This window comes from Puccinia triticina, chromosome 4A (genome assembly GCF_026914185.1).
Source record: "Puccinia triticina chromosome 4A, complete sequence".
Lineage (NCBI taxonomy): Eukaryota > Fungi > Basidiomycota > Pucciniomycetes > Pucciniales > Pucciniaceae > Puccinia > Puccinia triticina.
The window spans coordinates 1,597,623-1,623,508 of NC_070561.1; the positions used below are offsets into that span (position 1 = coordinate 1,597,623).

The 25,886-nt window shown below is 50.1% G+C and overlaps 4 protein-coding genes across 4 annotated transcripts; 2 read left to right on the top strand and 2 right to left on the bottom strand.

The window, feature by feature from the left end:
* Positions 1–2,604: 2,604 nt before the first annotated feature.
* On the top strand, positions 2,605–3,692 carry PtA15_4A174 (uncharacterized protein; the record flags this gene model as incomplete). Its single annotated transcript, XM_053168031.1, has 5 exons — positions 2,605–2,682; positions 2,766–3,003; positions 3,088–3,277; positions 3,364–3,457; positions 3,555–3,692. 5 exons carry the CDS (start codon positions 2,605–2,607, stop codon positions 3,690–3,692), a joined length of 738 nt encoding a protein of 245 aa, XP_053019281.1.
* Positions 3,693–4,595: 903 nt separating this feature from the next.
* Positions 4,596–5,259, bottom strand: PtA15_4A175 (uncharacterized protein; the record flags this gene model as incomplete). Its single annotated transcript, XM_053168032.1, has 3 exons — positions 4,596–4,672; positions 4,745–4,802; positions 4,912–5,259. The coding sequence occupies 3 exons, from the start codon at positions 5,257–5,259 to the stop codon at positions 4,596–4,598; spliced, it is 483 nt and encodes a 160-aa protein (XP_053019282.1).
* Positions 5,260–6,375: 1,116 nt separating this feature from the next.
* Positions 6,376–7,922, top strand: PtA15_4A176 (uncharacterized protein; the record flags this gene model as incomplete). The annotated part of the gene is made up of 9 exons (XM_053168033.1): positions 6,376–6,458; positions 6,531–6,551; positions 6,623–6,690; positions 6,778–6,793; positions 6,854–6,943; positions 7,012–7,245; positions 7,342–7,491; positions 7,576–7,684; positions 7,785–7,922. The coding sequence occupies 9 exons, from the start codon at positions 6,376–6,378 to the stop codon at positions 7,920–7,922; spliced, it is 909 nt and encodes a 302-aa protein (XP_053019283.1).
* Positions 7,923–8,911: 989 nt separating this feature from the next.
* On the bottom strand, positions 8,912–18,567 carry PtA15_4A177 (uncharacterized protein; the record flags this gene model as incomplete). The annotated part of the gene is made up of 13 exons (XM_053168034.1): positions 8,912–9,017; positions 9,103–9,198; positions 9,269–9,326; positions 9,400–9,460; positions 9,535–9,546; positions 9,617–9,677; positions 9,780–10,066; positions 10,153–10,268; positions 10,360–11,573; positions 15,962–17,015; positions 17,277–17,597; positions 17,670–18,086; positions 18,159–18,567. The coding sequence occupies 13 exons, from the start codon at positions 18,565–18,567 to the stop codon at positions 8,912–8,914; spliced, it is 4,212 nt and encodes a 1,403-aa protein (XP_053019284.1).
* Positions 18,568–25,886: the final 7,319 nt, after the last annotated feature.

Genomic DNA, 25,886 nt, shown 5'->3' on the forward strand with positions numbered 1-25,886 from the left:
GCACCGTCCCCAGGATACCAACTTTCCAGGATCAAGCCTTTGGCACAGGGCAGCAGATCACAGAGAAAAAAGTGACACATCGTGGATTGCCACCTAACAAAGGCAAGGTCTTGTCAACTTGAAAAGCTATGTTACATATTCTATACACCCTCTTAACTGGTTGTTAGCGATTCCTGTGGAGGCCAGAAAAAGTTTGGAAAACTTATGTGCCTACATCAAGCTATGGGGGTGTTCAAAGTTGAATTGCATCACCATAGAATCATAGAATTTTAAGCTGAAAATATATGTACCACCCAAAAACTCAAAATAGAGCAATAAATCTAATATGGTACATAAATCTTGGCACAGACTTCCCTTTGGCTAAAATGTATAATCTACAGGGAAAGGCTAAACTTTACTGGCTGGTGAAAGTTGATTGAGATCAAGTTTTCACCACTAAGCAAGGTTTAGCAGACCCCTCTAAATCAAGCCATTTAGGCAATGGGAAGTACTCCATTGGAGGACTTCCTGTTAGCATTTAGAGAACTCTAGATGCCCCTATAGCTCCTAAATTAAGACATCTACTAAATCAACAATCAGTGCACATGAAAGTCATGGGCTGTGGGGTTAGGAAAACATTTTCCCTTCTACCAAAAATTAAGAGTATGGGTGTGTAAATTGAGATCTGGGAGGCTCCCAGACTCGATGGGAAGTCCTCCATTGGATGACTTCCTGTTGAGATCTGTGGGGCTCCCAGAAGTGATCTATGTAGAGCCCAAAAAGCCAGATTTCCCTGCAAAAATCTAGACTCTTTGGGTCTAAATCAACATCTGTGTGGGTCCCAGATTGCACAGGAAGTCCTCCATTGTCTTTACAAAAAATCTTGGTCCCATTTTGTATGGACTCTGTTTTGGCATAACACACATCAATATTTTTTCATTGGGTTTTCTCCTGACAATTGTCAGATAAGGCCCAGACCCAAAACTGCCCCTGGAAGCACCATTCTCCAGTAGATGGTGTTAAAGAAGGGCTAGTGCAAATCTGAGCTCATAGTTGGAATCAGGACAGCCTGTCCCACTCCTCAGGCTACAAGGCTGCTGCCCTTTGCTCCAACAGAAGGGCCAAGCAAGAACCTGGCCACTGCAAGGCCTGAGAAGCAATATGGCAGTTGTGAGATATCCAAGGCAGAAACATGATTTCAAATCATTAAATCATAACTCTATGATCCACAAAAAGAGGTAATGGGGAAAAAGATTCACAGGAAAGAAAATGAACAATTGTCACTCAAAAGTGTTATGACCTTATGATTTTATGATTTGAAACTTTTGGTCCCAGGGACAGGGTACACATGCTCTTGATGACCAGTCAATTCCAGTCATTATGGGGGTAGAGAGTATGTACATACACTACCCAATAAGCCCTGACAGCCGGCACAGACCAGCCATCAAGGGGCTGACAATGACAGGTACCTGTCTGGGACACAGGTACCCAGCACTGCAAAAAAAACTTGGTCAACTGCTTGCAGTTGACATGCAGGATACTCAAGCCAAGCTGCCATTGTAACTCCACCTGAATGCACAAGTGTCTTTGTTGGCACAGTCACTGTGCAAGGTGCACAGTGACTGTGCATTAAAGCTTGGGTTGAATCAAACCTTGAGTAAGGCTGGTGTAACACCACAAGCTTCCTCAGAGTTACCGCATGTCAACTGCTCACAGTTGACACAGTTTTTTTTGCAGTGCAGTGTTTTTTCAGCCCAACTCACATATCCGGACCCGTAAACAGCACATGTGGACGGGTACCTGAGGCTGAGGGCAGTGCTGGGTACTGCCAAATGGGTACCCACTGGCCACCTCTATTTTAAAAGATGCTGCAGGTTCTGTTTCAGGAAACCACAATCCAGAAAATCAGCACACCTGCAAAATAACCTGCAGGCTGGAGCCCAATTTTACCCAAAAAATATGCCAACCTAAATGGATAATTCTTGTTGCAGGAACTTTGTTTTCCTGAACTGTGACCTGAATCATGTTTGAAACCCCTAATTGCTGTAAAGATCCAAGATTGATTATCCTATCTACATAAAAATTCACCAATTGAGTGGCTACAGGTTTAGGATCTGCAGATATCTGTGGTTTTTTTGAATCCAAGATCCACAAGGCATGAAGGTTATACATCTACATTTCTTCACTTTTTTATTACCTTTAAAGAATTAATACAAGGAGAGAAGCTTGGATTGAAAAAATGTGACCAGCACCAAATGAAAGCTGAGGTCAAGAAGTATCACATGGCACCGGGGAAGATCCACACTGCACAGGGTCTGAGGGGGAGGCTTAATATTTTCCCTCCAGACATTTGTGATTTCTTTCTCAGCCAAAATTTTACCTTGTGCAAAAGTCTCTCCCTGCAGGAGGGGCAGCTTGTCACCGGCCACAGCAAACACCAGGGGTGACTTGCGTTAAGTTAGACACTAGTGCAAACCAAGCTTGATAGTAGGCTGGATAACTTCCAACAGTTCACGGCCTACACGCGGGGACTGCTCGTTTGGACTGTCACTAGCTTTCATGTGTGATATGTTCAGATGAAATATGTGGTGCTATGAGCTCGCCCAGCTGTGCCCCCACACTGCCATGGCCTTGCCTTGTCGGTCGTGGACAGATTCCTTGAGAATGGAAAAGGACATCACGGCTGCTCGAGCGGTCGGAGAGGTACGCCTGCACCTATCAGCTTGAACGCTTGGGGTTTTCTTGAAACTTTGGTTGGATGACTTATGTTTCTGTTTCCATTGCAGTTATTTAAATCACCAGATGACCTGGTTAAGTTGGCCCAGATCCGCAAGCGTCTGCAGCGAGAACAAGCGGATATTGATGCCAAACTCAAGCAAGGTGCTAATGAACAACTTGATGCCACCAAAGAAGCTATGTCAAAACTCCGAGAGTCCAAAAACCAAATCGAAGCCATCAAAGAGGATATCATCGCCGTCGAAAAAGCCTGCGAGGACCCCAGAGTGCATGTGGTAGGTTTCGGTAGTTGAGTCTCACCGCATTCCCTATTCTGCAATAGACCTTTTATAGTGGATAATTTCTACGTCCGCTGACTGGGGAACTTGGCAGAGATCGCGTCGGTCTCAAAGATTCATCGCAATTTTGTCGCTACAGCAAAGATGGTCGAACAGCTGAGAGATATGGAGTACAAAATCGACAGAATGGACAAGATTTTGGCTAAAGACCGTGCGTCACCCTTGGGCGACGCTCCAAACCTGCTGGCCATCCATTATACACTCAGTGAGATGGAAACGTTTAGGTATGTATTAATGGTGTTCATTTAAGACAACCCAATTTAGGCTAACGAGTGTGTTTGACCGCAAAAAAAAAAAAAAATCTTTCCAGGAATGAAACTGTCCTTCAGGCTAACCGAGCGGAGAACTCTGAGACGATTCGGACATTGGCAGGCTATTCCGAGCGTCTTGCTGGCACAATCGAGGTGGGCTATTTGTTTCTGGAAAATTTGGACGAAGCTGACGAAAGTTGCAATGCTCCTTGAATTTTCCCCTTCAAACTTATCACCTATCCACTGTCAGGCTTTCGAGTCGCATTATCTCCATCTCGCGAGCAATCTGCTGGATGTTGTGCGGAAGGGACATGCCACCGTAGCCATCAAAATCGCCAAAATCGCTGAAATTGAAGGACAGCGAGAAGAATGCCATTCGATTAGTTAAACGTCAAAACGTATATCGATATTTTTACCTTGAAGTGTGTCGGATCGCTACCCCTCGCTGACATAGTGGCCGGGGTTCATTGCACGCTTCAATGTAGAAATATATTGGTGCACGGTTTCAGTCAGTGCGCGCGGAGGCAAGGGTCATAAAACACTACCGCGCCAAGGTTATGGATGCAATCAGGACTAGTGCAAAAGCTCAGATCGAAAATCAGTTCGCCAAGAGCGAGGCCGTACTCTTTTGCAAATGAGTGCCAATCGAGAAAGAACATGGTTCGGCTGGCGCTCAACACGCCTAATAAAAGCCCGCGAAGATTTGGATAAAACAGCTGTCAATGAGACAATGGAGACTATCAAAAAGAAAATGGCTGAATTGGTGGAACCCGAATTAACTACGATTTTCAGTCGGCTAGGAAAATGGAAGCTACGAGGACTGAGTGGAAAGGCAAGCAGAATAACCCCATGCTCCCAATGACTCGACAAGAAATCACTTTAAATTATTTGTTCAGAATTGCTACACGATGAATGAAAAGAAGACAATCAAGCTTAGATAATGTATGTATATCTAGTATAATAAAACTGTGAATTATCTATGTAGCTTGCAAGAAAAGTAAATAAGCCCGACTCGAAGAAAGAATATTTGAACCCAAGAAGTTCGAAAGAAAGGAAACTAAATAAATGTGCGAGAAATAATTTTCAACACCCGAGAACACATAGAAAACCGAAGGAAATACATATTTATGTCCATATATACAGAACTAGACACTTAATGCTTGACTTGTGGCCTCCTTAGGACGCGCATGTAGACTAATGTAGTGATAGAAAGCGAAAGAAATGACGATATATAGGCTCCGTCGGGAAACCCCGGGTCGGCAAGTAGAAGAGAGTCTCGGTCAATGGAGTCTCAAACACAGCTGGTGATAGTAGATCCAGTGATAGGGTCGAGTTTGTCGTATGCTGAATGTCCAGGCTTGCACGTGACTACATCAAAAGATATGAATAGGTCAGGTTTTTTCTGGGGGTTGTATTCAAGAGAGCGGCTTGATTGCGTACAGATTTTGCATCTGCCACTCTCACATCCAACGTTCTCCACGTTTGGCAGCTTCATGCACTGTATGATTTAACGAAAGAAATTCAGATAAAGGAAGAAAAAGCAAGGTTAACTTCAGGATGAAAACAGCCAAGACCGTGGCCGCCGTCCAATGAGAAATCGCACGTACATCGTTATCACACCTGCCGCAAGCAGTCAGTTCTTGCGCAAGATCCAAGCATTCCCAGGCGATTTTCTTCTTCTTGTGACCGGCAGGCCTCGAATGATGAGATCGTGAGGAAGGATTAACCGGCGAGAAGAGGGGACAGGAAGTCAAGGGTTCTGGACACTTGGCAAGCTTGAGATCGCTGCTGAGCTTCTCGGCCAGGATGCGATTGGCTCGGGCTCGTGCTGAGGCCGAGGGCTGAGACGGCGCTGGGTTCCGTTCTTCGTTTATCGCCGCGGTAGACCTAGTGAGAGTCACGAGGAGGAGGAGGACGCAAATCAGACTCTTCATCGAGAGCGCCATGAGTCCCATATTCTTGCTGGGGTGGGCAGTGGTGGCGTGCGGAGGTGTTTAAACAAAAGATTGTTTTTTCAGAGAATGTATTGAGTGGGCGGGTAGGGTAGTGGGGTAACAGTCGATGAAGAAAAAAGTAAAGTGATGAACTTTCTAAGCGTGTTTTTTGGGTGGAGGGAAGGGAAACAAGGTCGAGCTTAAATAGATTTCTTCGCGGCCTTGAAGCTGGTCCTATTCATGAAGTGCATGGACTGCTCGTGTTGAGCCAGGTTAAGGGCAACAGCTGGGGCAGCTCAAGACCTAGTTTATTGGCCAGGGGCAGGCCTCCCGGGCCGCCAGTTATTCAACGAGTTCATGAAGGATTCTCGGCTGTCGAAATTGAGGCGTGTCAGGCCTTGCTCGATGAGTTTTTTCTGAGCTGGTAGAACCGGAATGCGGCGTTGGGTTTGTAACGTGTTAAATATTTCGAAATAGGCATAGATGAACACATGCCCTCCGATGTTCTGACTCCCATAATAATCGTTGCATGGTGTTTTGTACGCCCAGAAACCGGGCCTGGATGAGAGCACAGTTAGCCGCACTGGAGCAGTTCCTGAAGCGAGTGGTGATCCCGCCTGGAACTCTTGCTTGACTGCCAATGTTCTTGTGTCCAGTGGCAGCATCGCCTTGGTTGGGCCGGTTCAGCCGCGACCTCGTTGGCCCAGAGATCCCTGCCGGACAACGACTATGCCCGGAGAGTCACCAGGTGGGGGAGGGGGAGTGTGGCGGAAAAGAACGGGCGCCCTGTGGTGCCGGAGATCGGAAAGACCGGCCCCGAGAGGCCACCGCCACATGAAACATATTCGGCGGCCGATGCGCCCCACGCCAGTCTCGCCCGAGTTTGCCAGCCCGGTCACTCCGTGTTAGAGTGTTAGACAAGATTATGCGTTTCATATACTTATCATGTATATAGCTGCACTAGACCTAACCTTGTGATACCGGTACACATAACCCTATCTATTGTGTACCGGTATAGATAGCCACGCGCCCCGGCTCCCTTCTCTTCCCTCATCGAGATTGGAGACGGTTACGCGCGTGGTTAGCTTACTCAAAGACTGTCATTGTACAGATCACCTGAGCTTTCTATACTCCGCAATGGGTCTCTCCCCTCCCGAGGTTACTACTGTTACTCGCTGGTGGTCCACGCAACCCCCAGCTGACGGCTACTGGGGCCCCTCGTAAGCACAGCACCCCAGCTGGACACGGTGTGCCCGAAGAAACATTGCCAACTGACCTCTCGAATCCTGCAGCACATCTTCGATCGATTGGTGGTCAGCCCCCGCCTGCTTCTCGACCCCTCGCTCTGGGGCGCATGTACTCACTCTTCTTTCCCCGGAGCCAGTGAAGCCAACTATGCCGTCACCAGATACATTGCTGAATTCACCAACACGCTCTCGAATGTGGTCTTCGGTAAGTCTGCCTCCAAGCCCACCGAGCACCACGTATCCACGAACACAGAAAACTGATCTGGTCTTGCGGCTCCGGCCCTCGGATCAGTTTCCTTGGCCCTGTAGTCCGTACATTCTCGCGTCCAGATGAGCACGCGGCGCGGTTCTGATTGCTTGACTTGCAGCGGATTGAGGAAATGCAGGGACGAGAACCTTCCGCTTCCCCTAGCGCTTTGCCAAGTCGGAATCGCATCGATAGGCCTCGGAAGCTTCCTGTCAGTGGACATAGACCCGACCGACGAGAAGAGGAACGAGCAAGCGCTGATGTGCCCGACCCCTGCAGGTTCCATGCCACATTGCGATACGAATGGCAGCTAGGCGACGAGCTGCCGATGATCTTCAGCTCCGCACTCTCTGCCTACGTGGTCTTTGATACCGGGCGGGCAAGCCAGCCCCGGACGTGGCTCGTTCGCTGCGTGCCCTTCCTCCTCTGCCTCTACTCCTTCGCCGTCGCCGCTGTTTACCTGCGCTACCCCAACCCGGTCTTCCATCAAGTCGCATTCGGCACCCTCCAACTGTAGGTCCCCCGTTCAATCCTCACAATCGTGCCCTCTGCTCCCTTGCTCATCGCTCTTCTTCCTGCTCCGCCAAACACAAAAAACAACAACAACAGAATTTCCACTTTCCGCTCGGTTTATACCATCCGAACAGCTCCGGAAGCAACGTACAGAGAGAAGAAGAACAAGGCTGATATCATACGCTTCCAGACCGCCGCATTTTTCATCTCTCTCACTGGGTTCTTGATCTGGAATATCGACAACTTGTAGGTGTCCCTCCGTCTAGTTCAGTTCAGTTCTGGCACCGGTTCTCCTGACCCGCGCGCTTTCGACTGCGTATTTTGTGGTAGATTCTGTGACCAACTCTCGCTCCTGAAACAGTATCTGGGTGTCCCCTACTCATTCGTCGTGGAAGGACATGCCTGGTGGCATCTCGCCATGGGCGCCGGTGCATATCTGGTCAGCCGACCCTTCCCAAAGCATCCGGATCAGGCTAGCAATCAGAAGCAAGCGCTAACCATCCCCCCCGTTTTCCCTTGTGGGATCTTTGTTATGCCAGGGCACGGTCGCATTGCAATTGATGTCATTGAGCTTGAAAGAAGGCGCAGACGGCGTCGAGATCAAACACGGCGGGATCTTTGGTCTCTGCCCTTACGTCGCCCGGATTCCTACCAAGATGCAGCCCAAGCTTGATTAATTTCCCCCCTTCACCACTGCCCTTCTCCGTACCTGATCAGCATTTCTTCTCCTTGCTCTTTTGCGAGAGTTCTATCCTTGCGTGTGGCTGGAAGCATACTCCACAATGCTTATGTGTCGCAGTCCTGGCTGTAGTCGCTCCTTCATGACTTCTGAGGGTGGGTACCTCCAGGATGACTCCATACGAGGATACTCAAAAGCCTGGAGAAGCGACCAGTGGCAATCTTTTTACGCAGGAAGAACGGCGATTGGCAAGGGCGGGCCGACGGGCAGTTCGGGAAGTCGGAGGAGGGGCGGCTGCCGACAGGGGCTTGCTTGGTGCCCAAGCCGGAGCTTTTTTAACATGAGCAGAAAGGGCAACTTCCCGCGTGTTGGAAGGTCCAGCTCACGAGAGGGTCTCTCGAGCTTAACTAAGCCTCTCCGAGCAGGCGCGAAGCGTCTCCGAAGGAGAGGCTTAGGACTAATGTCCCATATTTGGCCTGAGGCTGACGGGGTTTTTCGATGAAAATGTATGATTTTTGGTACAAGTCCCTCCCGCAAGCGGGAGGGTGCTCGCGCCCCGCGAGTACAGGGAGGGACTTGTGTTAAGTTCGAGGGTCTCTCCTCTTTCTCCAGGGCAGAGAAAGGTTCTCTGCCCTCTTTTGGGCGCCAAGGCCCAGAGCCGCATTCCACCATCCTCCCATAATCGCGTTGCAGCCACATGCACACACCGCAGCAGGATCCGAGTGATCAGGCCACTCAGGCCCGCCGAGAGGCCACGCGAGCAGATAAGCAGGGTTTTCGCAACAATGAAGAACACATATACAATGACCAGTAAAAGAAAACAAATAAATAGAAGTCGTACATTTTTTTGTTGGTTCTGTTTGGTGGACAAGTCAAGTATTGCAGGCTGAAAACGAATCCGGACTATAACGTAGAGCACATCAAATCTATTTAGAGCCGACGCTTTCGTGTGGGGTAGGGCAAATGATGTTATTTGAAGAGGGGGGGTTAATTTTCTTGCGTGCCAGCGGGGAGGTCGCATAGCCCGGGTCTGACGGCGCACCAATGGGGCTGGAGAGGGGCGGCGCGTACGCCGCGCTGGACGATGCGGTACCTGGTGGGATCCAACCCCAAAGGAGGGAGATGTGAGCGAGAGAGAGGCGGCGACAAAGCACCGGGGGAGATGGCCGACGACTGACCTCATGTCGTGCATCCGCGGAAGCGCCTCGGTCACGGACCGGGCCCGGCCGGTGTTGCCTGTCCAATAGACCTCTGCGGTCGCCAACGCCCGCGGCCTACAAAAAAAAAAAAAACCCACCCGCCGCTTCAGCACTTGACACTCTTACCCATAGGGGGGAGACGGACCAGATGATCGCGTCCATGTTCTGTTCGTCGGTCTGTTCCGACCATAGCAGCGCTTGACCTACACAGCGCGTCCACTCACGGGGCATCAGTCAGCTGTGGGCCGCCATGGGCAGAAGCCGGGCCGGACTTACCGCCTAGGACTTGGTGGTGCTGGGCCGGCGCGACGTTCTTGTACGGATCAAAGGAGTATATCTGCCACAACCACGAAGAAAAAGACGGGGATCAGACGGGCGTTCGGGAGTGCAGGAACTCATGCTCTTGGGTACCTTTTGCCAGGTCTGAAGATTGTATAGGATCAGAAACAGTCAGTGTGGTAGCAAGGGCATCGGTTGGAGGGGAGGGGCTTACTTTGTATGGGTCGCACCACGAGGTGCCGTTGACTGAGTTCCCGAGCCATCCGCCGAGACCACTGTTCACTCCACCAAGAGAAAAAAAACCCCAAGAAAATAAACCAGAGAGCCAGCAGGGCCAGAGCAAAGAGAGAGAGAGAGAGAGAGAGAAGGGTTCGTACCAATCGAGGTAGGAGTAATCGCTGGCGCCATGGATGATCGAGTATCCCTTCTGGACGACTTTCTCGACCATCGACGAGTTCCGCCAGACGGCGACGAGGGTGTGGTCGACCGGTAACGGGATGGCTTCGTCGAGGACCAGTTCCTCCCAGACGACTGGCACCTTTCCCGCCCGCCTGATCGTCGCATGGGTCGCTTGGACAAAGCTCGCTAATGCTTGCGACAGCGTCTGGTTCTGTTGGCGGAGCCTGGTCTGCGTCGGCCCGTCTTCCTCGTAGCAGCGCTTGTTCTGTCCATCCCAGCCACCGACCCGGTCAGTACATAGACATGTGGGGAAGCTTTTGGAGGGAGGGGGGTCGGGAGTCCCGCGCTCACCACTTCGTCCCCCCCGCTCGAGAACAGCGTGCCCGGCACTTGGGTGGTCAGCGTCGCGAAGATCTCGTTGACCAAGGCGAGCGCGCGCTCGTCGGCGATCCGGAGCTGGCCGGCGGCTATACATGATGAGCGCAAGGAAGATGATGATGAGCAAGATCGGTGAGAGGAAGAGGAGGAGGGGAGGGGGGGGGGGGGGGGGACACGGACGGGGCTCGGCGGCGTAGTTCGACCAGGGCGTCTTGTCCTTGCAGGCGACCAGGTCGGGATACGCTTCGCCGACGACAGCGGTATGTCCGGGGGTGTCGACCTCGAGCAAGATCTCGACGCCTCTGGCGTTGGCGAACCGGGCGAGTTCCTTGAGGTCCTCGAGCGAGTAGGTCTGGTGGGCGGCGTACGCGCCGTGCCGGCTCAGCTGGGGATGGGCGGGGAGGTGGAGGGGCCAGGACTGGGCGTCGACGATGTGCCAGTGGAGGAGGTTGAGCTTGGCCCAGCTCATCGTCTCGATCGTCTTCCTGATGCTTGCCAGGGAGTAGAAGTTCCGACTGGTGTCCAGGAGCAGGCCCCTGTAGGGGAACGCAGGCCGGTCCTTGATGAGCAGCGGGCCGTAGAGGAAGCGGATCGGCGCTCCTCCTGCTGGCTGTCCAGGGGCCCCCCCTCCGAGAGGCTGCTGCTTGCGCGGGGCGCTCGGGTCGTGGGGGTGGGGCGGGGTGAGGGTGTAGACGAGTTGGGCGAAGGTCTGCAGGCCGCGGAGGACGCCGAGGGCGGAGGAGGCGGAGAGCACGGCGGCGTACTCCTCCTGGGCGTGCTGGCCGGGCCTGTGGATGGTGAGCTCGTAGGCCTCGGAGCGCGTCTGGAGCGGCTGCTGCATCTCGGCGAGGATGCTGGGGGCGGCATGGGCGGGTGGCGGGTAGCTCGCGTTGGTGAATGGGTGGGCACAGAGCAGGTCTGCGGCGGCGGCTGGCTGTTGCTGGGGACAGGCGGTGGGCAGTGCGGGTGGTGGGGCGAGGTGGATGGTCAGCAGGCTGAGCTGGTGGGCGTGGGTGGGCTGGGCGAGTGCGTGGTAGAGTGCGTCCCCCCTGTCGACGGCCATCGGCTGGTGGCGGTCATTGCGGATGAGGGCGAGGGTGGCGGCGATGGCCTGGTGGATGTCGGGTGGGGCTGGGTGGTCTCCTGGGAGGTGGATGGAGAGGTTGGCGGCCAGGCGGACGGCGGTGTGCTGCTGCTCGAGGTGCTGGGGGAGGGGCCAGAGGGCGCTGGCCGGGCGGAGCAGGGCGAGGAGCACTAGCAGGAGGCGCATCATCACTGCAAAAAACAAAAAAAACAAAAAACACAGCAGCCAGACTGAGAGCGCTGGGCTTGTGCTATGTCTCGAACTTAAGGGGTTTGGTGTTTTGAAGAATCCTTGCCAAGGCTCATGGATGCTTGATTCATAGTTTTACCATGATAGCCTACAACAGCTGTTAGTCTAGGGCGCCTGGGCCGCAGCACAATAGCACTAGGCATGGCTATTGGGGTAGCACCCTGCTTCTTGAGGGGGATTTTGGCCACTTTCTTCCTTCGGCTATTAGCCAAAGAAAATAATGTATTTTTCTTTGGCTAAAAGCTGAAGGACACCGGAGCTGGCGCTGGAAAAGGAGCGGGGTAAGCTGTAAAAAACCACCCATCCCAGCAATACACCTCACATACATAGCAGAATCCAAAACTTTGGGGGGAAAATAATCCTCACCCCGCCGAGCCGCCAAGTCGCTCCTGTGACAGGTCTAGGCAACTCAACACAAATTGCCACTAGCCCACCCTACTGCGTTGGACTTTAAGCAAATTCTAGAAGCTGAAAATAAACATGCTGCCAAGTGTGTCCAAGAGGCAGCTGAGTACAGCAAGATGCACTGGTACAAAAGTCATAAAGAACCAGAATTCCGTGTAGGAAAAAATGTACTACTTTCTATGGTAAATTCTAATAATCTGGGAGTTTGTAGGAAACTTAAACCTGCCTTTGTAGGTCCCTTTGTAATGAAAATCTACACGGAAAAAATGTGGTAGAAGTAATCCTGACAGAAAAATTCAGTGGAAAATACCCTGTGTTTCCAGTAAGTCTGATAAAAAGATGGGTTCAGAGAGAGAATGAAGCAGCCCCCAAACCATTACCCGTAACAATAGAAGAGCCTTCTACAAAGGAACAGCTTAAAGTACATAAAATCCTCAAAGATAAAAAAGAGAGGGTTTCAGGAAAACACACCAGGTTGTACCTTGTAAGATATAGAAACCAATCAGCAGACAAGGATGAATTGTTACCAGAGAATAATATCCCTGATGGAGCAACTCACCTATGCAATTACAGGGTTTCTAAGCATAAATAGCCAAGTTAAGGGTGGCTTATCTTGGTGGTAGGGAATTCCAGCCGGTCTACTACAATAATATAGAGTCCAGCTAAATAAGATTTAATTTATATGTAAATTAAATAAGATGCGGGACAAAAGTGCCGCTGAAGAAAAAGATAAAATAATAATACAGATTGTTTTGAAAAAAATGTAATATTACATATGAGCCGTGGCGCGGGAGCGCCCCCCATAATAAAGAAGAATAGAAAGGGCTCCCTCTATCTTAGGCCCCTCAAAATCATGACCTGGCTAAGGGGCCAAGAGATAGATGAAGAGCTGGCCCCTTGAAACCATGTACTAGGCCTGAGAAAAGGCCCCCAGAGACTCTCATCCCACTTTAACTGAGAGAACTCCAGCAGCAGGACTGAGTAGAATTTACCAGAGACTTTTAGCTATGTACACTTTAACTACAAGGCCTCCTCCGGTCAAGGAAGATCACCTAATGTCACCAAGGACGTAGAAAGAAGCAACATGAGTAGTAGAACTCAAAAGTGATCCTATCAGACAGCTCTTCCCCCCGGCCAAGAGGCCAAGATAACAGCCTATGAGCTGCAACACTCCCTGTTTCAGTGCAAATATAAATAGGGAGGCCTTTGAGCAAGTAAAGGCCTCCCCAGAATTGTCAAACCTATCATAGCATCACCAGCCTTCCCCTTGTCATTCCAAGTTTGCCAGCCTGCCTTTCACCCTGATTCCTTTCATTTGATTCCTTGCCTTGGCCATGGACCCCTCTTGAAATTAAGTCCGTATTTTCTTTATTTCTATTGGAACCATATTCCACAACCTTCCTTGGAAGTTTTTAAGTTCAAAACACCCCCTTATACAGGTCCCCAGCGTACCACAGGCACTTAAAAACCTCTGCTCTGCAGACCCTGTAAGAACCATGGAGGGCACTTAAATACCCCACGCGCTTGTGGCCCCTCCGCTAAACTAATCTACAAAAAATGATTATATTATTTTTTGACTTAAAACGCACTACATATCACCCTCCCTGGTGTAGCTAGAATAGAATCCTCTTGGCACCCCCAAGCCTGACAACTTCTGTATCTAATTTCTGACTAGCACATCTGTACTGGGTTTCCATTGGTAAAAATTTGACACTGTTGCTCAATCAATCAGTATCAGTGCAACAGCTAATAGCTTTGTTGGGTTGGTTGGATTTAGGGCTTATAATTGATTCTATTGGATCTAGTTTGGAGCCATCTTCACTCTTGCTGTGTGTTTCCTCCTTTATAGAATTCTTTATGTATGCATTGTAGTTGAATATGAGATCAATATGTTTATTATTCTCCAGATGGGTTATGAAAGAAATTTGGTCACCAACACCTGATGTCTTTGTACCCAATTTAGCATAGGGAAAGTGTTCAGGAGCAAAGGCACCAAATTTACGGAGGTCTTGACCAATAAATGTTTGATGCTGTTGATCAAGGAGGATTTGGCGCCACCATGGCTAGTTTTGCGTGAGCTGTCCTTTTTGGCATGATCTCACCATACTTTTTGATTTTTCCGGAATGGTGGTTCAGGGCCTCCATACTTACCAGTTGGATGAACTTTTTGGGCAAGATCCAGCTGGCTGGTTGGGCTGGAATCTATATATTATCTGACACTTGTGACCAAGCAATCATATTCACCTGATTCACGTGACTGTTGAAAACGTGCCTCCCGGTCAAGACCCCCATGCAGGGCTAACAGCCTTAACACCAGCCATGAACCGTACCGTCCCTCGGCCCACTGTACTGCACCCGCTTGCATGCAGGCCAGGCCCCCAAGCCCCACAGTGCAAGCCCACCTGTATGCCACACCCAGAGCAACCTGCAGCGGCCTGAGAGCCGTGTGGCATGTGCCTATTGGGGCATCGCTAGCCACCCGGTCCCCAAGCAGCTGTTGCCGGCTCGGCAAGAAACGGTTTCTTGATTGATTTGATCGATCTCGCGACTTACAAGATCGAATAAACAATCATTTTTGCTTGGAAGAACAATCAATATCTGCGCATGCATTCAGCCTCACGCCGGGAGATGCCTTCAGCCTTGCCCGGGATGCGAGGCACTGATTGTTCCACCGGCGCTTCCTTTTCCGCGCTTGGGACACCGGGATGGGGGCTCCAGGAACCCCCCAAACAACCGACCCGATGAAGACCAATGGGCGACCTACCTGCCCTCCATGACCCCGCGGGGAGGCTGACCTGGACCCGTCAGCAAGGTCTCCTCTGGGCCACCCGGTGAGCGCCCATGGGACCCGCTAGAAGCGGGTGCGACCCAACATTAGTGACCTAACAACGCCGGCCGGCTTGGAATGCCAGTGGCGAGCCGGTCAGGCGCCCCCATGTGGTCGCGGGTCGCCCTTGGGGTGGCCAGGTCGGCGGCCCCGAGGCATGGCGTCGATTTCCGACCAGGGGTCGTCTCTTGCAGGGGCGCGCGGACGCCCCACTTACGGTCACCGGGGCGCCTCAATTGCCCCAAACGGGGCCTGGAGAGGTCCGGAAAGACTCCGCACATTTCAAAAAAGGATAGGAAACATAAAAAGAAAAATCAAGAGATACTGAATACATAGGATTGAAGACGATATGCCAGCACTCAGCTGGGATTGTAGCGGAAGAAAGATGGAATAATCTGTAATTCAAAAGGAGGAAACACTACGGGTAATTTCAAGATTCTCTCACTCGATTGTTAGGCCTACGCCCCGCTTTCACCTTACGGCTCCGCGCGGTTTTTGCTAGACTCGAAGAGATTGCTGGGTAAGCCTCGGGAGAACTGACTTTCACGTATTTTACCTTGAGAGGATCAGAATCAAATGTTGATATGTCTGGATTGACATCTACTAGATTTTTTAAAGCTGTAACTATGTCTGGAGTGAGACAGCTGATTTTACCAAAGCCATGAAAGAACAGAGACGCGCGGCGTGGATCTGGGGGAAGTTGCTGTTCCTTCTCTTTTGTTCTGAAACTGAAGACAATTACGAGATAAGGGTGGGGAGCCTTGAGCTTGATCGATGCGTTTTCCGGTGTCCAATTGCGAGCTTCTTCCTCAAGCTTTATATGTTGGGCCCGGTTCTTGGCTTGTATGCCGCAAAAAGTGATGTTCTCTTCGTCCAGGTGAGATTCCGCATCCGATTTGAGATAAATGGGGATGATTTGATCAAAGCCCGTCTGGTTGCGTTTACATTGCACCGCCATGCCTCGGTACATAAATCTCAACAAATTCAACGACCCTGGTGTATATGTGATCTTGACGAAATGATTCCAGAAGATTCGACCGTCTTTCAACAGCCGTGCTTTGTGGTCATCGCCGATCGAGCCTAGTGGTAATTCGTTTTCCTCCTTGCCAGTCAAAACCTTCAAGAAGTCAACCAATCGAACCGAACATCCGTGTGGTATGACAGGCCCCCGGTTATAAATCTTCCTAGTCTCCTGTATAGCCCGCAGCAAGACTAACCTGCTGACAAGCTCGCCAGCTTCTGCAGTGGAGATGAGTCCTTGACGAAAGGTATGAGTTAGAGCTTCGATGCAGGCAATTAAGTTTGCGTCATTGGAGGCAAGGAACCCGCTTGCTGCCGTGGAATAAATGAATTGAGAAGGGTATTGACTGATGATTCTGTCGCGGTCCGGACTTATGTACAGGCACGTAGCGGCATGGCTCGAGATTAACTGGGAATTCAGAGCGGCTGTTTCGATCAATTTTGGTTGGAGGGTAGAGCCCAGTAATGCGAACTTTTGTGCATTGCTTAGCTGCGTTGAGTCAGGAATGATTGAGCAGCAAAGAAGCTTTTTTAGAGCTATTGTGGTAAGATCGCTTGTAAACCTCGACTCAGGGATCTTATGTTTATGTGAGCTTCGAACCCATTGGCCAAAAAAAGGAACGCCGTAGCTAAAAAGTCGGGCTGGTGATTCCAATTCTTCCCAAGTACTGGGTGGTTGGGACGGGACCATTGAATCAAATGTGCCGATGTCATAGATCGGCGGGTACAGATTGTAAGATTGAGTGGAGGGCCTGTTGCTAGGATCGTCTTGCGCATTAGGACTGAAGTGTGCGATGGCCGGGCTGGTATCCGTAACTGTTGCAAAGAAGTTATGGGATGGCGGTATGTTGTTTAACGCCGTACGAAGCCTGCGGAAAAAAGAAACCTGGCTGGGCTTCTCTTCCAGTAGGAGTGTTGCTCGGGCTTCGTCCAGTGCGAGCAAAACCTTCAAGTCTGGGTTCGCAATAAACTCTGTGCTTTTCTGCATATTCTTGACCGCCACCACGAGTTTGTTCTGAGAATCGGAGAGACTTGCCGCTGGAAGTGTTCCCATTTTTTTGAACACCTCAGACGTGAATGGTGTTGTAGCAGACTCGAAGGATGCGTATTCATTCCATGCCTCCAGCCGCTCTACCTCAGATCGGTCGGTGGATTGTGAATTAAAAAAATCGGCAACCACTTGGAAGATGGCGGCCAAAGCTCGACAATAATATTCGCACAAGTCGGTGGTTTGGTTTGGCAGAATCAGGTCTGCAAGAGCTGAGCGTGGAGGAAATCCGGAAACACCAAGTGGTCGAAGGCAGATGTATATGACACAGATACGCTCAGACAGCTTCGTGTGGAGGCGGGATTTCCCAGTCATACTAGCGCCAATTATGCTGGTGTACGGCGCATAATAGTTGGTGGGAGTCCAGTCCTTTGCGTACTTGCTGAGACGACGAAGAAGCGGCTCGACGATAGAATCGTACCTCAAGTATTCAGACTTGTAGCCTTCTTCGATGATTTCGAGACCTTGTGGCGACTGATTGACTCGAGGCTGCATCAAAACTAACCCTGCCTCGGCGGATTGGGCATCGAGTGATTGAACAACTATCGCAGGTGGAACATTACGGTTTTCGGCAACCAACTTTGGATACTGGTGAAAAAAAGCAAGGCGGATGGATCGCTCTTTCAGATCGGGCTGTTTGTCTAGGCCTAACATCATCACAAATTGTTTGATGGATATTTCGCGGCAAATGAGCATATGCCAGAGCAACCGACAGGTGTCGCGGCCAACCTTCACTTCCTGGAAAGCCTCGTGGAGATCGTCAAGGTGTTGGGTGACTCTGGCCACTACCAGTTGAGAAATCAGGCCTAATTAGCTGTTTGGGCCAAGCCGGTAACCTGATGTCTGGCTGTGCGTACAAGAAGAATCTTCAAGTAATCTCAAAAAAGAGTCCTCGGGGTTTGCGTCGGAGGGATGGAGCCTCTTATAAAGAGCATAAGCACGAGTTTTTGGGTCCTGGCCCGACTCATCGACTGCAGACTCTATAACTATCAACCCTGCCTCGGCAGATTGGGCATTGAGTGATTGAACGACTATCGCAAGTGGAACATTAAGGTTTGCAGCAGCCAACTTTAGATACTGGTGAAAGAAAGCAAGGTGGATGAATCGCTCTTTCAGATCGGGCTGTTTGTCAAGGTCTAAGAACGTCACAAATAGTTTGACTGTTGTTTCGCGGCGAATGAGCGCATGCCAGAACGGCCGACAGGTATCGCGGCCAACCTTCAGTTCCTGGAAAGCCTCGTGGAGATCGTCAAGGTGTTGGCTGACTCTGGCCACTACCAGTTGAGAAATCAGGCCTAATTAGCTGTTTGGGCCAAGCCGGTAAGCTGATGTCTGGCTGTACGTACAAGAAGAATCCTCAAGTAATCTCGAAAAAGACTCCTCGGGGTTTGCGTCGGAGGGATGGAGCCTCTTATAATGAGCATGAGCACGAGTTTTTGGGCCCTGGCCCGACTCATCGACTGCAGACTCTATAACTATTAACCCTGCCTCGGCAGATTGGGCATCGAGTGATTGAACGACTATCGCAGGTGGAACATTACAGTTTTTGGCAGCCATCTTGGGATACTGGTGAAAGAGCGCAAAGCGGAAACATTGCGGGTTCAAATTGGTTGGTTTGCTGAAGGATACACCACGGGCCAGCCCAAACACCTTTGAATCACACTGGGAAGCGTTCCAGGTGGTTCCACCCACAATTGCATGGGGGTGTCGTGATCTGGCTGTCCCCATGATCGATTTAGGCATTCTAGAACCCATGGTTTCCAGGAATACCTGTGTGCAAGACTAGTGAGCAGTTGATATTTGGTCTTGGACTTCTTCAAGACGTCGGTTCAACGATTCCGAGGATTCGAATCAGCGACGGGGGGTTAGGGGAAAAGTCCTAGAAGATCAAGCAGAAAGTCATAGGGAAGCTTAAAGTATGGTGGATTTCGATTTGTTCTGAATCAGGGACGGGGGATTTTGAAAAGATGAGAAGGCAGAAGTCGGAGGGAGGGAGCAGTAGCAGTACGTTCGGCGGTGTATCTAGTATCTTGTGTCGACGTTACTGAAGGCAGTTACTACAAAGAAATTTCGAGGACCGTGTTAGCAACTACTGAGCCAAGGATAGAATGATAACGAGACTTGGTCTTGGGTAAAGGATAAATTGACTCACTGGCTGTCGGGTTGTTAGCGGAACGCTCGGCGGTAGATCTAGTATTGGATGTAGTGTCGACGGTGCTGTATGCAGACATTGCAAGAGAATAGGTTAGTTAATCTTGCAGCAACGGAGTTGTCGAGAATCGATCGAGTGAATAGACTTGGTCAAGGGTAGAAGAAGAGACAATGGGGGAGAGACGGTCAATAAAGCGGAACAGGACCTTACGTTTAGCTCAGTATCGTTGCGTGTCGATCTACTTGTTGTTAGCCTCGGATTGGCTAGTTGTCGATTTTGATCTCAGGTTTGTCTTCTTCGGCGAGGGGGCGGCGAAACGCGAGAACACGGGGGAGTCCCGCTTGGCCGAGCGCCAGCGGGGGTTTAGGGGGTAAGTGTGCCGATAAGCCGACTCTGGCCGCGTCTGGAAAACAAGCGCCTGAATTGGCTCTGCTGGACAGAATAAGAGATCGGACAACGTTACTAGTCTTCACTGTAATTATTTTCCTGTAGAAAAATGAAAGACTGGTTTTGATGACTTCACCAAATAAAGATTGCACCACCGATCTTGACTGAATAAACTTGGACGAAGTCGACTTGAACACCCCTAGGGTGAAAATCCCCACCAAGCGGTCAACCTTTCCAGCCAGGGATTCGACCTTTCCCTTGTTCGACTTTGTTGCCCAAAGAGCAGCACCGTAAGTGATCCTAGGGAACAGGACACTCTTGATCAGTTTCAACCGTTCCGGCTCCTTGGTGCCCCACCGAGAGTTGCCAAAGATCCTTAGCTGGTTGATAGTTTTGTGGGCTTTTTCTTCCAAAGTCCTGAAATTCTTGTTGAACAAGAGCTTCCGGTCCAGCCAGACACCCAGCCACTTGACTTCTGTCATTGGCTTGAGGCACTGAGCCCCAAAAGGGAAATCCCTCTTGGGTACCTTGCCCTTGGACAGCCAGAGAAACTGTGCTTTGGCTTGATCAAAAATCGCCCCGTGGGAATCACCCCAGCAGAGCAATCTTTGGCCTTCCTCAATCAGCAGCTCTCTGGCTGCCTCCGTCGAGTCCGCCGCGACCAAATGGACCACATCGTCCACGTATCCTATCGAGACCAAATCTAGTGAGGTGCAAAATTCCTTATTCAGCAATGAGTTGTTGTATAAAATGTACAGGATTACAGATAAGGGAGAGCCTTGGGGGAGTCAAATCTTGACGGGGAAAGCCGCCAAGGTAAAATCATCCAGTCTTATCGTAGTTGACCTGTCCTTTAAAAAATTGGCAATGGTCAATACCAGGTACGTCGGGCACTTGAGTTGAAACAGATAATATATGAGCCTATTGGGGTGTACTGAAGGGTACACCGACTTCACGTCTAGGAACAACGCGGCCACAACCTTCCCCTCTCGCCATTTTGATTTGACCCAATGTTCAAAGGCAAAGAGCGCGTCTTCCGTCCCCGATCCCTTGCGTCCGCCAAAGTGGCCCCCCGCAAGTACTCCGGCCTCTTCGGCCCACGCCGTGAGACGCCTGGCGAGTATGAGCTCAAACATTTACTCATGGTGCTGAGTAATGCAATGGGGCGATAAGCCCCCGGGTTGGTGTAGTCGGGCTTTCCGTGTTTCCGGATTATCGCCGTAACTGTGATCTTCCAGGAAGCCGGAAATTTGTTGCTTGTTAGAATGTTGTTATACAACTTTGATAAATTTTCCTCTAAAGGCACGGAAAAGGACTTAAGAAGTTTGTTGGCAATCCCATCTATTCCCGGGGCTTTTTTTAAGCGGATTCTCCGAATAGCCGAAGCGACTTCCTCCTTGGTTATAGGGGGGTAGCTGCCGAACCTGCAAGATAGGTCCAGATTTATATCCGACAGTGAAGTTCCCTTGAAGAGTAACTCAGCCTGTTTATGCTTGTTGTGCACAATCACGCCACCGTCGCCCTTCAGAGGCAGGACCTCCCCACCCGTTGATTTTGACGAAAATCAAAGGACCCTATAGAGGTCACCCTCTTCCGGGTTCTCCAAGAGTTGCCTCCATTTCTGTTGTTTCAAAGTCCTAACAAGCAAAAGGAAATAATCATTCCACTGCTTATAAAACTTGCAGGCTTCGGGGGACTTAGCCAAAATCATCCACTTCTGCGCTTGGTTGCGGGTCCTAAGAACCGGGTCCAATGTCTCGCGGCACCACCAAACCTTAGCCTTAGCCTTGTTTGACTGGACCTTGCGGCCAAGATGTTCCTGAGCCTGCTTCAGACAGGTCGTCAGTTTTTCAGCGTGCGCGTCCGGGTCCTCTGGAGTCTCAGCAATAAGGGAAGATAACTGAGCAGTGACAGAATTGATTTTCTGAGCATCGAGATCTGACCATTTTGGGAGTCTCCAGTGATGGGAGGGGGGTGGCCGCTTCATCGCGAGCTGGATCTGGATCGCCTGATGATCAGATCTGAAGTTCTCAGTTGAGACCGCTGTCAAAGCAACCAGCTTGGAACCTAGAAAATTAGCCCAGATCAGGTCAATTGTGAATCCCTTCCCCTTGGATGAGAAGAAAGTGGGAATGTGTCTTGGCAATGCAAGACAAAAACCAAAATGAGAAAGTGAACTTAGCAGGTCTCGGGCCTCTGGCTCGACTTTCCGAACTCCTGGAGGGTTCCAATGCCGATGGTGCAGGTTGGCATCCATCACAATAATCATTGCCTGTTGTCAAGAATAGAATTGCATCAGCCAGTTCTTCAATTCGGGGATTGCGGAAAAGGAGGACGGAGGGTTATAAATGTTCAGGAGCCAAAAGACCTTCCCCAAGGGATGTCTCACTTCCACCCCAACAAAAGTCTGGGAAGCCCCCTTGAGTAAGCTTATTGACTCTGAGGGGATTGACCGCTGTATATATATAACAGTCTTGTGTCTTTCATTCCAACATCTGGGCACATGCTCATAAGCAACATATGAGCACCAAGCTGCATGTTGAGGCGGGCAGAGATCAATTGAGTTGATCCAAGTTTCCTGAAGCAGTAAAATATCAAAAGAAAGAGATGAATTCAAAAGACTTAGCGTGACGGGTTGTGAGACGTGGCAATTCAAATTGAGCAGAGAGAAGGCGTCGGGATTGAGGCTTTGAGAAGGGGAAGAAGCGTTGAAGGCATGACGAAGGGCATCGGCGGAGGCGATGTGAGAAGGAGGATCTGGCGAAGAGACTTGAGAGGGGTGCTGCGGTTGGTGTTGAGTGTAGTCGCGGGTTACGTTGGTTGTATATATCATTGAGAAGGTAGGGGTTTTTTGTCAAACCATCCCTTCTTGTAGGGACAAGTTAAACTGAAGGGGGTATGGTCAACGCTGGTGACACCGTGCGCCATCACAGAGTATGTGCTCGGGGTGGCCTCTAAATCCGAGTGCACTTCCTTCGACCACTTGTGTTTGTTGGTCATCAGCCACTTCTGGTGGGCTCGGTTACTGGTGTAGAACGATACATCCCCCGACAGTAGCATGCTGGCGCCGCGGATGGCCACGTACTCTCCGTCGACTTTGGCATCGAGTTTGACTAGCGCCTCGTTGGCTCTCTGGACTAGGGCGCATTTGGGCACGTCCTTGAGGGTGGTGTTCGCTGGATTCGAGTGTATGATCACCCGCTTCGGCTTGAGTGAGGCAATGGTCTGGGCGGGTGGAGGACGCGTGTTCGGCGCGTGGATTGAACCAGTAAGGCCTGCGGCGGTCGCAGACGCGAAGGATTTGACCGCAGGTGCCGCCGGCTTGGGACCGGTCTTGAAGAGCTTTTCGAACTCGGCCATCTTCTTCATGATAGGGTCGATCTTGGCATCGACCTTGGCGTTGAGCTGGTCAACGGTGGACTCCAATCGTTAGACCAATCTCTCGTTATTCTCCGAGAGTTCCAGCACCAAGTCCACGAGTCTGGCCTCGAGCGTGACCGAGCCGTTTTCGTCGCGTACGCCAAACGTCTTGGTAAGCAAGATGTGAAGACTAGACGCGGGGGGTTTGTTTGTCGGGCGGGGAGGAAGGCGGACCTCCAAATCTTCCATCATGTCCGAGTGGTCCGCGGGAGGCGCGCCGGACAATCGAATGGGGTCGGGGGGGCGGTGGGTGGGAAGCATAAGCTGCCCGAGGGGATGGGGGGGGGGGGGGAAAGAACTTTTCTGATTTTAGTAGGGGGTTGGTGGGTTTTTGAGGTGTCGACGCGTGTAGTGGGGTTTTTTGTGGTTCGCGGCAGAAAAGTGCGGGGACTTGTGTTCAATTAGTTCAAAACCCCCTTGGATCCCGCGCGACTTCCTGGCTTCCATCGTCTGACTGTCACTCCAGAGTCCACACCGCGCCTACACTTCAAATTGCAATCCCCATTGCCGCCAAGAATTGACAGGTCATCACACAAGAGCAGACAACCACACACAGCATACAATTACGAACTCATTTTCAGGATCATCAACTTCGGCAATGGAATCAAATCAGCACAACGGCAGATCTGTTCTCTTACTTGCACGTGTAACCTCGGCACCCTCTCACATGCAACCCACTTCAACCATTGCTGCCACTCAAAATGTGGGTCCCAATGCGCTTCCAGATAACACTGAAAAGTTTTTTGGCCAATCTCTTTGCCCTGCTGAGTTGGGTCCGCCCACAGGTCAACCCAACCCACCCAGGTCTGGGGCAGGGTGCGCCCGCCAGGTGCCAATTTTTGACCCAGATGGGTCAGCCCAGTGGGTGGCCCATCATGGGTTGGGTCCGGGGTTTTCCAAGATGGTTTGGCCCATGGGTGCCCATTAAGACCCGGTTCATGTAAGGTATGTGAGATATTTGGGAATCAGAAATTCCAGAATTTGGTACAGAAGCAATATCTGCCAATGAAACCTATTCTGAGGCAGTTTCATCTTATTTTCTGGACTCTGAAGGAGTCAAGGACTATCTCCACAACAGAGGAGACTGGAAATTCAAACAACAATTCTAGTCTCTGATCCTCCCTTCCTTTGGAAATTGAGTTGATCCAGCCGCACCAACAGACTCAGCTCTTGGTTTATTATTTCAATCTGCAAGACTCATCATGCCAAGCCAGCCCTTGAATTTTGCATTGCTAGATATTGAAGCTATTGAAAACCCAACTACCTTGGAGACCAATGAAAACCCAAAGAAGACAAGCAAGGTATGGTCACATTTCATCAAAAGGCAAACTGATGGCAAATTGAAAGCAATTTGCAATTATGTATGATCTAAAAAATATTTATATCTTTTTCCTTCCAAAAACTGTGATAACCCATGTGCATGATCACAGAGGATCAAACTTGTACATAGTGGCACAAGGCAGGAAGGTCTCAATAGCAATTTTCATGAAATCATCTTTCAGGACCGACGCATGAGCCAACACGCCCCACTTTTGATGAGTTGGGTCATGGGGCAGGGCTTGATATTTTGAAACTCCAACGCAACCCGGCCTGGCCCATTTACAAATGGTGCGGGGCGGGTCAGCAATTTTCTGACCCAACCCAACCCATCCTCATCCGTAGCTGTGACAACAGCTTTCTAGTGGCCTTTGTAAACACTGCAAGAGCTACGCTTCGCTACAAAAAGCGGCGCTTTTGCGTAGCGAAGCGGAAACACGCTACTCTGGATCCAGAGTAGCGTTAGCGCTAGCGAAAAATCACTACTTTGAGCGGTAGCGAAGCGCCAGAACCGCTACTGCAGTTTTGGCCTGCGCGTAGCGAAGCGCTTTTTTTTGCCGCTTTGCTACAGTATAGCGCAGCGGAAAAATTGACGCTTTTTGGCGCTTTTTGGCGCTAATAGCGCTTTTTAGCGCCAAAAGCGTAGCGAACCGGGTCGCTTTTGGGGCATGTCTTCCTTCTGGTGGAAAATGCCAGAAATAGTACACAAACATCAATCCTCCATCATTTTATGATGGTCAGTATTGATGGTTGAATGGTGCTACGGTAGCGCAACAAAATCGCTACAGTAGTGTTTTTTCCGCTACTATAGCGAGAAGCGTAGCGAACTGCCGCTACTCTCCGCTAAAAAAAGCGCGCTATTTTCTTCATTTTTTTCCCCATAAAAAATGTAGCAAATAGCGAAGCGCCAAGCCCGCTACAAAAAGCTTAGCGAAGCGAGGCTAAAACCGCTACGCTTTTGCTACGCTGCTGCTTTGAGTAGCGTAGCTCTTGCACTTTTGCCTTTGTAATTCAAAGATGAGCTGACATGTGCCAAGCTATGGAAACCCTATGATGAGCACTTTCTAGCGCGTAGGCAGATGTTTCGTAGCTCTAGCGCATAAGCAGGTGTTTGTATGTTACAACATCTACAGCAGGGTACTGTTGGGAGTGCCTACTTATTTTACTCACTTCTTGCCTGCTGTGGCGTATCTATGGATCTAATACCTCATTTTATCAGGTGCACTACTCAAGCTGATCAGGGTACACCCTCTGCAATATGTATTTCATTTTATGCTGAGATGTTTTATATTTTATATATTTTAGACTTTAGGTTTGTCTAGCTAGCTCTTGATATGTAGCTGGCTGAAAGTAATTCACTCACTGTTTTTACATTTTCTAAGTACCAGCTGTTCCTGTCCTAAAATTATGCCATATTTGTTCAAGACCTGTGGTCTGAGATGGATGTGGCAAGCATTGCTATGCCAACCAAAGAGCAGATTTTGGTTTGCATGGAATCCAATTCTTCTGGAAAAGAACCAGCCTTTCAAGACGACTCAGCCAATGCCTAACCGGCATCAAGCAAATTTCTTGATGTGGTGTATTTGCGCCAGCGCAATGAAACATGTGACTTCCCTTTTTCATTTGTCCCCTTGGTTGGGCAATATGCACCTCCATTAACTTTCCAGTTGAGCTAACACTGTACTGGCTTTTATTTATTGTGTTTTCCAAGAAGCTTGGAAACTTTCAAAAAAAAAATGTTTTGGTAGATCTTTGCAGAGCCCATATCTTTCATATTTACTCCATGCTTAGTCTTGAC